The sequence below is a fragment of the Notamacropus eugenii genome, chromosome 2 (assembly GCF_028372415.1).
Source record: "Notamacropus eugenii isolate mMacEug1 chromosome 2, mMacEug1.pri_v2, whole genome shotgun sequence".
NCBI lineage: Eukaryota > Metazoa > Chordata > Mammalia > Diprotodontia > Macropodidae > Notamacropus > Notamacropus eugenii.
Genome location: NC_092873.1, coordinates 369,218,552 through 369,230,767, shown reverse-complemented (window position 1 = coordinate 369,230,767; position 12,216 = coordinate 369,218,552). Strand labels below are relative to the sequence as shown.

General features: G+C 39.7%; 1 protein-coding gene across 5 annotated transcripts in view; it reads right to left on the bottom strand.

Annotated features, from left to right (window-relative positions):
- Positions 1-3,290: 3,290 nt before the first annotated feature.
- The window catches only part of AKAP1 (A-kinase anchoring protein 1), a 46,853-nt gene continuing 37,927 nt past the window's right edge, over positions 3,291-12,216 (bottom strand). For all 5 annotated transcript variants that reach the window (XR_011975274.1, XM_072646780.1, XM_072646782.1 and 2 more), the window contains 5 exons: positions 10,869-11,019; positions 8,645-8,712; positions 6,237-6,310; positions 5,094-5,156; positions 3,291-4,493 (listed from right to left, as the gene is read on the bottom strand). Coding sequence is in view for 4 of the 5 variants with exons in the window: in XM_072646780.1 (XP_072502881.1) it covers positions 4,419-4,493; positions 5,094-5,156; positions 6,237-6,310; positions 8,645-8,712; positions 10,869-11,019 (431 nt within the window). In the remaining variant the exon portion in view is untranslated. The remainder of the gene's footprint in view (positions 4,494-5,093; positions 5,157-6,236; positions 6,311-8,644; positions 8,713-10,868; positions 11,020-12,216) is intronic.

The window sequence follows — 12,216 nt, the reverse complement described above, 5'->3', positions numbered from 1 at the left end:
CAAAGGGGCAGAACTTGAGGACTCAAGAGGGTCACATTTGGCCTCAAGGTCACAGGTGCCCCACCCCTGGCATAGGAATAGGACCAGATATACATTCTCAGATGAACTCTGATTTGTTTTTCTGGAATTTACAATACAATAAAGGAAGGTTTCTACTATGGAAGGAAATGAACTGGCAAGCAGTCATAGATATGAAGGGGGGGAAGCATATAAAAAAAGCTTTTAAGTTGAAAAAAATCCTTTGGAACAGTAGTATTTTATAAAAACATTACTCCACCCTCACGAATATCAACTGACAGTAGCATTATGGAAATCCTCATTTAATATGTAGATGGAATTATTATATTCAAATAATAATTACAAGCATGTTTAATTGGTTGCAAAGATGAATGTTATATTTTTATAAGTTGTTTAAAACATAAGTATTCCTGAGAAATTTCTATCCTTCCCTCACCTCCCCTATTCCCATCCTTCTCCCATCCTCTTGCCCATGCAATCTTAACTTCATAGTATTTCCAAAGCTGAACACGGTGAAGTTGTGAAAAAAATCCAGTTCTGCCACAGTTCAATAACCGCTGACACCAAACCAGTCTCAGGATTATTAATGTGCGGATGTAGTAAGAGACAGAGGAGGAGAGAAGTCACAAACAAACTAAACCAAACACGTCATTGTTTGGTATTGACCTTCACGTTTGTTTTCTGGAATTAGTTTAAAAAGATTGTTTTACAACGTATCTGAGGTAATCTCAATCCAACTTTTATATATATGTGCATAGTGTATATAGTATACTGTGCATATGTGCACATATACATATATACATACACAGCAGCCAGGTGGTACATTGGGTAGAGTGCCAGGCCTAGAGTCAGAAGGACCTGAATTCAAATCTGGATTCAAATATTTCCTAGTCGTGTGACCCTGGGAAAGTGCCTTAACCTTGTTTGCCTCAGTTTCCCCACCTGTAAAAATGGGCTGGAGAAGGAAAAGGCAAAAGCACTCTAGTATTTTTTTTTTTGCCAAGAAAACCCCAAATGGGGTCACAAAGAGTTGGACATTATTGAGTAATTTTTATATACGTGTGTATGTATATATGTATACATACACACAGGTGTATGTGTGTATAGACACACGGATCCTGTGACCTGATGTGATTGTTTCCACTGAGAAAACATGATAATGTATCCAGGTCGGCTGGCTGATGGATCATATGCAACTCTGGTTCATTTCCAGGTCCACCCGACATGATGAGGGCCTTCCGTGATTCTCCTGCCATCATAGGGCAGGCACAGGCTAGCATTTGGTTGTTCCTCACTTGTGCCACCTGGCCAACCTGTCTTATTTTATCATGCATTTCTCTAATGACATCCTTCACTCAATTCTTGTTGCATTCTGCTCACTCCTACCATGTGTCTCTCCCAGGACCCTCTGAAAGATTTTCAGTTTTTCAGAGACTCTAGTGTTCCAACATTCGTTGCCAAACAGACACCAGTAAAAGATTGATTTTCTATAGAATGCTCTTCCTGTTTCAGGAGGCTTTGTTTCATGAAGAGTTTAGTTTTCAGGAGGGTGGGGAGGGGAGGGTGGTGGTGGAAGGACAAGGAAGGAAAAAGAGAGAAGAGATAGTTAATGAAATATTTTTTAAAATATACAGGAGAGCAACAAAGTTCATAAGAGGACACAAACAAGCAGGATAATTGTTACTACTGGGTCACATCTAATTTATATTAAAAAATAACACCCTAACAGAAGCTCACTGTTTCATATATGTTCTTTTCTGTTCTTCCTATGTTGAAATGGTCATATCTGTTGATGTTTAAGTGTGCAAGGAAAAAAAAGAACCTATCAACAACCCGTTCAGTTTGCTGTACATAGTTAGCCTCATGGCTAGACTCCTATCACATGGTCTAGCAAAACAGAAACCAACTACAAATACAGTGTCTTGAAAATGAAGTTTTAAACTGTACTCAGACTTTTGGGACACACTGTACCGAGACCAGCCTCCTGGGAAAAGTAGTCCAGCAAGGCAGGGGCCTGGGACTCCAGGCATACCAGCTACCACCACAGGGAACCTGTGCAACAGCTCAGCTGTGAGACAGAAGAGACCAACTTCATCCTGAGTGGGATTTTGTCCAACATTTTTCTTTCTTTGCTTTCGGTGGACAGTCAAGGCTGAGGATCTGTCTGCTTCCCCCCTGGGATGCTGGAGGTTGGAACAATAGTTGTGAAAGCAGAGATAAGAACTTGGAAAGCCACAAAAAGGAATGATTGGTTATGAACATCATCTTGGTTCTGAGAATTCTTTGTGGTGAAAGGAGGCAGGAATTCCTCTAGGTCTCTCACAACTCTGAACAACTCTCACGTTGGAAACAAAAGACAACAAGAGGCTAACCATTCGTTGCCCTTTTCACATAGTTCTTGCCCCAGCTCATCACATCAAGGCTGTTGTTGCTTATTTAAGAGATCTCAGCAAGGCTTCCAATAAATCAAAGGAACTACAGATTATGACTTTCCAGAATTATTCGCCTTCACACACAGTGAAGGACTCAGGGTCACCCTTTGATTTAGTTATGCTCCTGAAATCCCATTTCCAAAAGACTTACTTAAAGAACAAGAACTATAACATTTTAGTTCTCTCTTAGGGTCCTCATTCATCAGGCTTCTTCCTATCTGATTAGACATTACCCATTACTTTGCTTTTTCTTTCGATAGGCTGAGCATGGGGCCGGTGTGGCCTTACACATAGGAAACTACACTGGTTGTTGTAGGTTTTTTTAAAATTAATTTTAAAATTATAAACACAAATATTTCAAGATAAACACCAATGAAGAGAAACATAAGTGAAACTGAACTTGCATTACCTTCATGTAGAAGAGACAAAGATAATGGAGGGCATACAGGAGAAAGGGAATAGATACTTAGGCTAAGTCAAAACTGTCATATCCTTCTAGTTACTTAAGCTAACAGACAAAAATCACTGACTACTGCTCACATATCTCCTACTGCTCAGAGAAGATGGAGGTTCCCAGTCTTCTCTAATGAGTAATGGGAAGGATTTTGTGTCAATCGCAACAGGAAAATCATCACCATCATTAGGTTGCACATAAGCAGGCCAAGGACAAATGGAACCTTACCCAATTTCCAAGGAAAAAGTTGGGCAGAGAAGCTGTTACTACCCACAATGGATTCAAGGATTGGTGAGGTACATGACAAAAACTTAGCACGTAAGCTTCCGATGTGAGCCCTATTGACCCTCCCTCCCAGCAATTATACTCAAGAAAAGAGGCTCATGTGGATACAATTTGTGTTTTTTTATATAAGTTTTAAGTTAGCTTAAATTACTTCAACAATTGTAAATTGAACAATTCTTTTGCCAGTCTAAAAAGTGCAAAGAATTAATCCAAAAGACACACCGCTGCAATATTAATTCCATTAGGCAACTTTTTACAGATCTGTACAGCAGAATAGCAAAGAATTCCTCAATCCATACCAGCAATCTTGATCATGCCATCCATCCTGTGCATAGTAGGGCAGAAAACTTGCCAAGGGGCTTTGAGAATGACAGCTAGGATGATGCACGGTGAAACTGTGAACACCTAATCACGGATATTTGGGGGTGGGGCGGAAGAAAAGCCTGGTTCCCTTTCTTCTCCAGTGTTTCTTGTACAAAATAATACAGTGATTGTTTTCTTCATATATTTACAAACTTTGCACAAATAGAAAATGGTTACAAATTACAATGAGGCTTGGCAGTCTTACAAGTTCTTTCCTTTGCCCACCTTTCCTGGGCCCACTGAGGGGCAGGGGATATCTCCAGAGGCCAAAATCGTGGCTGTTGTCCTGTACCTAAACTTCTGCAAAGTTTGGTTTCCTACTGATCAACAGATGAAGTTCTTGGGGAAGGTGTGTACAATAGATCTACTTTTTAAAGAAAACAGGCTGTACACATTAACATTAGACACACACACTTAGGGAGCTCAGAACAACAGACTTTAAAAGTAAAACAAACTCTCTTTCTTCAGCAGGCAACATAGCTCTGCTTAAAATGCTACTGTACTCATGAAACAGGAATAGCCACAATTGTTTTTGGGGGGGTGGGGAAGAAAGGGGAGAAGAAAGTATTTCGACTTTATTAAGACCCTTCCCTAGTTGGTGGGATTGTTTTTAATTTTTTTTTAAGTTTGAAACCACATTAGGGAATTGTAAAAGCTATTGCCTTGTGGCATTAAAAAATATCCCTGTTTTCCATAGAGATGAGATTATGTTTCCTTAAAGTGACCACAATATGGCCCCAAAATGACTATTACAGGGGTAGGACAACATTTTGTATTCTGATGTGAAACAAGTCTTTCCCATGAGTGCCAAGTCCATTTCTAATACAGTGCAAAACAGGATTCGGGAGGTGGTTGCCTGGGGAGTATCAAAGGCTTGTATAGTAGCTGTCTATCCATTGAGCAAGTCCTCTTTCCACCAGGGTTCGGTTTATGGACACCGCCTGGAAAAGAGAAAGGTCACTGAAGGCAACGGTCACAATAAACTTCAGATAACAAGATACTGATACTGTTCTAAAGCCACATCAGTGACATAAGGAACTGATGTGCAAAATGGATTTTGAAAGAAGCCATTCTCACTATACATGTCAAAATTAGCATTATTTAAGATGATCTCTCTCTCTCTTATAATTTAAAGCATTATCTGAAAAACATCATGAAAGAAAAGAGAGGTGGTAGATTCAGGGTGCAGATATAAATGTTTTTGGACATAGCCAATTCACAGATTTGCTTTGCTCCACTATGTGTATTTGTTACCAGCATTTTGTTTTTCCTTTTTTCTGCAGTTTGATGAGTAAGGGAAGAGAAAAATAAGATTTTTTTTTAATTGAAAAAAAAAATTTTTTTAAATCCAAACAGGATTTCCAGAAAAAAAAAAAAAGTTAAGATCACACTAAAGTTTAGGTCATGGAAGCCAAAGGGTAGGGAAAGCAAGGATCAGCCAAGTCGATGCCAAGAATTGAAGAATTCTAAAAGAACCCAACATCTCCAGTGCTGTTACTACTAGCAAGGCACTTCAGTAAGAAAAATTCAAAAGCTATTACCTCATCCCCAATCATACTCCACAGTTGTATGAGAGGCAGACCGGTGGAATTGTAATTGGTAACCTGAAGATAGAGAAACACAATGAAATTAAGACAGCCACTTGCTGTAATCTTTAAAGATTTGCCAGTCCAACCCAGTGCAAGGCCCAAGTAAGGGCAAATCTCCACAAGACCCCAAACAGGGACATTAATCAGTAGGTTCCTCTCTATTGGGATGCCCAGAGGATCTCTGCTTGCCCTGTGCAGTTCAACATTTCTATCAATGAGTTGGACAAAGACACTGATGTGCTCATCAAATCTGCACATAGACACAAAAATGGGAAGATTAACGCAGTCAGGATTGAAAAATCTCAACAGGTTAGATTGCTGGATCAAATCAAGGAAGATGAGAAGAAATAAAAGAATTCTCCTCCACTTAGTTTTAAAAGAAAAAAAAATCACACACATACAAGATGGTGGAGGCTCATTAGATAGCATTTAGTCGGGGGTACATCATGGATTATGAGCTCATTCAGGAGTCAACAGGATAAAGGCAGTCAAAAAGCTAATTTTGCTGCACTATTTGCTGCTTAACAGACTAGACTGAGACATAATATTCAGGACTAGGGAACTGATAATTCTCTCATACTCTGCCCTACACAGACATCTATAATAATATTGTCTAATTTTGGACACCATATTTTAGGAAGAAATGGACAATCTCGAGAACATCTGAACAAGTGGCCAAGAGCATGAGGAGTCTCAAAATCACACTGTACAAGAATCAGTTGGAAGAACTGGGGAAGATCCACCTAAACAAAAGGTCTGGAGGGAGAGAAGGCAAATGGAAGGAAAGAAAACAAAATAGCTATCTTCAAAATATGTGAAGAGTTGAGACATGGAGGGCTTACATTACTCTTCTTGGCCAAAGAGGGACAACCAGGAAATAATGGGTGGCAGGTAAAGTGGCAGACCTAATCTAAGGAGAAAATTCCTAACAATTACAAGAATCTCAGAATGAAATGGGAAGCCTCTGGAGGTAGCAAATTCCTCCTCACTGAAAACTTTCAAGTCAAGGTGGATGACCATTTAATGGGACTGTTATTTATATATGTATGGGTCTAGCTGGCTACCAAGTTCCCTTCCAACCAAGATTATTCATACCTGAGCAAGCAGCGGTGTACCTCTGGTCATTTCATTTACAGCTGTATCAGCTTCTGGTGAAAAATGATCCTCATCTTTGGGAAGAATAAAGGGGCCGGGGTGGGGTGGAAGGAGAGAGAAAGAGAACCCCAGATTACAATCGCATTTGGACAAAACAATGTGTCCAATGACACTGATTTCTCTTCCCTGTAAGAGGTCTTGGCCAGAGAATTCTAGTGTTATATCAAGGAAAATGCTGTAGGATCCTTAGGGAGGATTTGATTCCTTATGACAATCCTTCCTGACCCTCCATCACAATCCCTACAGAATCTATTCTCAACTGTTTCTTCTTGTAAAATCCCCAGGGGCATTGGGATAGCTTCAATCCCTACTTTACTCAGTTCCAAAATATCTACTACGCCTGCCACCTTCTACCTGCCACTCGACAAAACACGTGCCTCTACTCATCTTCTTGTGCTCTCCTGTGTCAGATGAGGCCACAAAGGTTTGATCTTCAAAAGCTCCCTTCTCACTGGCCTTTTCTATTAGCTATAAATATGCTCAGGTTTCATTAGTCCTTAAAAAACCACAAAAAACCCTACCTCCAATTCCTCTAATCATCTTAACTCTTCTCCCCCTTTAAATACCCAAATTTCTAGAAAGAGTTGGCCACACTTAATGTCTGTACATTTTCTCACCATGGAATCTGACGACTTCTATTCCCATTCCACTGAAACTGCTCCACTGGAGACCACCAATAACTCTACATCAAATCCAACATTATTGCTGTAAGGTCATTCTTAATCATATCCAACTCTCTGTGACCCTATTTGGAATTTTCTTAGCAAAAAAACCCCGAAATGGTATTCCTTCTTCAGCTCATTTTATAGATGAAGAAACTGAGTTAAGTGACTTGCCCAGGATCACATAGCCAGTAAGTATCTAGGGTTGAATTTGAACTTGGATCTTCTCAATTGCAGGCCTGGCATTCTATCCACTGTGCCACCTAGCTGTCCCAAATGAAAGTCATCAATAACTTTACATCAAATCCAATACCCTTCTCTTAATTTTTTCACTTTTCTGAAGTACCTTTCAGACCTTTTTTTCCTCTTTCCCATTTTCTATTCAGCTAAAATTCAAGTATGCCCAAACAAGTCTTACCATTCCTAATTCCATGCTCAAATTCTCCTAAGATTAGAATCTACCCCTCTCCCCTGCCTCTACCTTCTCAGTGAAATCTTATCCCTGGTAAGGATCTGCCCCTTTAGCCTTCCCTGAATTTCTTAACTAGAAGTGGTCTGCTATGAATTCTTAGCACTTTCTAATTTATTCTACCCTGCACTTGATTGTGTCTTCCTTTCCTCCTGTAAGAAGGCAAACTCCTCAAAGGAGATCTACAAAGAAGGATAGATCAAACTGGTAAACCTGGTCACTTGGAAACGGTAAAGTACCTAGATGATTCAGGAGATAAAGCACTGGGCCTGCAGGATCCAAGTTGAAAGGTGGCCTCAGACAATTCTAAGCTGTGTGACTGGGCAAATTGCTTCCAGGGATGGGAAACCTACGGCCTCCAGGCCACATGCAGCCTTCTAGGCCCTTGAGTGCAGCCTTTTGACTGAGTCCAAGTTTTACAGAACAAATCCTTTTATGAAATGGATTTGTTCTGTGAAGCTTGCATTCAGTCAGAGGGCTGCACTTGAGGACCCAGAGGGCCACAAGTGGTCTTGAGGCCACAGGTTTCCCACTCTTGATTTGTCAGCCTCAGCTTCCTCATTAGAAAAATGGGGATAATAGCAGTACTACCTCCTAGAGTAGATATGAGGATAAAATATTTGTAAGTGTTATCTAAAGTTATACAGTGTTATATAAATGCTTGATATTATTGTTGTTGATAAGAAAAATCTGATATGAGAACTGCAGATTCTTAGTCAGTAACAGAATAATAAAATATAAATAAACACAAATAAATGAATAAAAAATAAAACAGCTGACATTCATCAGTACTATAAGTTTTTTAAAGCATTTTGCCTCTACTATCTTATCTGACACTCACAACTCCATATTAATTCAGGTAATTTATATTGTACAGATGGGAAAACTAAGTATCAAAGAGACTGTGGCTTGCCCAGGGTCATTCATCAAGTACCAACAGGTGGGATCTTCCTGACTTCAAGTCCAGTAGCCCTCTCTGGTACAGACGAATACCGATACAAAAGCTCGGAGGCAGTCAGTCTAAAGGACTATAATAGGAGGTTGACTGCATCTCAAATTGGAGGGAGACTAAAGTCAGAAACATGGTAGGAATGAAGGGAAGAACTATCCCTGGGATGAAGGAAGCTGTTTTCAACTCTTCCTAGAGAGAAATTCTTTACATCTAAGACTTGGAAGAAAAAAAAAAGAAAAAAAAAAGACAGCAGCCAATCTATTACCTGACAGAGGTACCACATTATCCAATAAGACTTCTGCTCCTTGGAATGGCAGTGTGACAAAATCAGATCTGGAGAAAGGACACAGAAACCTGTTGTGAGAAACTGAAAGGCTTGGCTTTTAAAAACATCCTGTTCTGTGCCTTCTGCTGTAAGACCAGATTTTTCTACCACTGGGTCCTGCCAAGGTGAACCAATCCAGCTGTCAGCAAGTAAACAGGGCACTTGACTAGGCTAATTTGCCCATCCCTCACTTAGGAGAGAGCAAGGTCTATGGCAACAAATCCAGTCTGACAAACCAGGGCTTGTGAGAGATTAACTAAAATGGGAAAATCTCATTCACTTCCCTTCCTATCAGGACCCTGCTTCCCTCCACAGCGATGTCTGCTGTAGAATTCTTTCTGCAAGAAGAAATCCAGCAGATAGCATTCCCTTAGGAAGGGAGTCACTTCAAACTGTAATATATTAGATGTTGGGTATGCAAAGACAAAGATAAAAAATGAAGTATGTCCTACTTCATGGAGCTTCCTTTTGATTGGAAGGAAGAAATCCACGATATAAACAGAGGTAAATCCAAGATAATAATCTGAGGAGGGAGAAACACTTATGACCCAAGTGACTTTTTTAAATTTTTTAAGTCAACTAGGGATTATCCTCTGCCTCTGAGGCAGCATGGCTGCCTTTAGTCTGAAGATGTGGGACATACTGTTTGAAAGGATGGAAGTATCATCTTACCTCTACATGCCCCAAGCCACAATAAGACTGATCTGCATCTTAGAAGAAGCTTCTGTAACAAAGATTCCCTGGACTAATAAAATCACAGATCTGGACTCTCCCTCGCCATAGCCCTACAATTAATGTACTAATGATAATGAATAGGAGATTGTTCTGAAGAGCAAAGCAGCCAAGAATTCAGAACAGTGTATTTAACTTTATAGTCTCAATTAGTGAGAATGATGAATCTCCTGGTCACTTTATTTGAATTTACACTGAGTATTTCCATTGGGCTAAAAACAATGACTAAATTTTACATATTTCTAATTTTAAATAGTACAAATTCCCATATATATGACTATTTCAGGGGGATTCATTTTTGTACTGATTAGGACCTGGCTGTATTCACAATGTTTATAAGCAAGAGGGGGGAGGGAAAAAGAGGAGGGGGTATTACTTTAGCATACAGTGCACGCTAAGCAAAATTAGCACCACAGCAAAGTACTTAGGCACAGCTTGTGCTTATATTGTGTGCATGTGTATACACACAGGCACATATACATATACCAATGTGTATAAAGATGCCTATAAGTGTTTAATTCACTCGTTTTTCAGTCAGTCTGACTCTTTGTGATCCCCATCTCTTGGGTTTTCTTGGCAAAGCTACTGGAGTGGTTGCCATTTCCTTTTCCTGTTCATTTTACAGGTAAGGAAACTGAAGTAAACAGGGTTAAGTGACTTGCCCAGGGTCACATAGCTAGTAAGTGTCTGAGGCTGGATTTGAACTTGAGAAGATGAATCTTTCTAACTCCAGAACTGGTGTTCTATCCACCTTACCACCTAGCTGCCCCGTATAGTACATACGTAAGTACGTACATATACGTATGTATGTGTGTATGTATGTACTTACACATATATACACACACCCATATACACTTATGTATACACATATATACAACATAATCTTAAAAGCATAATATCTCTTTTATAAGAAGAAAGAAAACAGGGAGCATGGCAGCAATATATCCCTTTGTCTTTTCCTTTTTTTGGGACAATCAAGGTTAAGTGACTTGCCCAGAGTCACATAGCTAGTAAGTGTCTTAAGGCCAAATTTGAACTCAGGTCTTTCTGACTCTAGGGCCAGTGCTCCATCCATGTACCACCTAGCTGCCCCCAATAGAAATATATCCTAAGGCAAAAGTGATAAACTTCTTGACATAAAGCACTAAAATTTAAAGCAGTTAAACAAATGAACCTGCACTTAAAATCACAACTCCTCTTGGACTATGTTAATCTCCTTTAATCTATATTAATCTAATTAATACTACAATACTAATCAAATTGAACATTCACGATTTTTTAAAGTTATTTAGAATCAGCTAGGCAACAGATACTAGAGGAGATTATTAGTCTGGAATTCAAAGTTTATAATTCAACAAAGCTTCTGGCTCTGCCAAAACCAGATATTGGCTCAGATCCTGGTCAGAAGCAGCTCAAAGTAATGTAACCTGACCTGATTTGTCGAAGAATCTCAGTTTTCACTCTTTTGTATCCACCATAGTCCACGTAACGGATCTCAACTTCATCACTCTCTTTGTAGTAGGCAACAACCTGGGCACGCCACCAGGCCCCATCCACCCCAGGGGCAGCACAGATTACGGCGACTGTAGAGCAAGAAGCAGAGGGAGTAAGGGGAAAGAGAGTTTTCAAAGGGAAAAATCCAAGATATCAACAACCTTAAATGCAGATTAAATCATATGAAATGAAATCACACCCAAACTGGCAGAGATGACAGAAGAAAAAAATGACAAAACGTCATGAGCGGCTTCTGGAAAATATGCACACTAATGCACTGTTGGTGGAGCTATGAACTGGTTCAGTCATTCTGGAAAGCAAGCTGGGACTATGCCCAGAAAGTTACCAGACTGTGCATACCTTTTGACTCAGTCACACAACTGTTAGGCACATATCCTAAAGAGATCAAAAAAAGAGGAAAAGGACCCATATGTACAAAAATATTTATAGCAATTCTTTTATTTGTATCAAAAACCTGGAAACTAAGAAGGCGATTTACCTATTGTGGATAAATTATGGTATATGAATGTAACAGTATTATTATCCCAGAAGTAATGTTGAAAAGAATGTTTACAGAGGAAACCGGAAAAACCTATATAAAAAGACAGAGTGAGAACAATTGTACAATAGCAATAACAGCATAAAGGAAAACCACTTGGACTTTGTAACCCATTAATGAAATCACAATTCCCAGGATCAAACATAAATCTGCCACTGCCTCCCCGCCCCCCATCAGAGAGGTGACAGGCATTAAATGCAGAATAAGACACATATTTTAGGATTTTGCCAAATGGAAATTTGCTTTTCTGGACTGCGTTTGTCATGAGTGTTTTCTCTTAATTGTTCAATGCGGAGGGAGGGAGTGGGAGGAAGAGAAAATATATACTTGTTAACTGGAAAAACAAGATGTTCACTTGAAAAAACAAGAAGAATGAATGTCGTGACACATTGGTGAACTCACTGGGAGGGGAGTGAACTAAGGGGACATCACTAAACAGTCTGTCTTCACCTAATTAGCTTCACTAGTGAACAGAAAGGTGGTTGTTTCATCAAGTGAAACAGCTCATAGTGGGCTGATATTCTTCTCTGGCTATAGCCTCCCCTTCTACCCAGGGGGTGGGTATAAATAGCTACCAATATCACCAATATCCCCTTTGATCTTACTTGTCAGTTATTCTGGCTGGATGACAGCTAGTGTAGTCTTTCTCCTCTGGGCTATCCAACAAAAAAAGCCAAATATTCCTAAGAAAAAAAGTCAAGCTGATATGGCCACTTAGGACACGGCA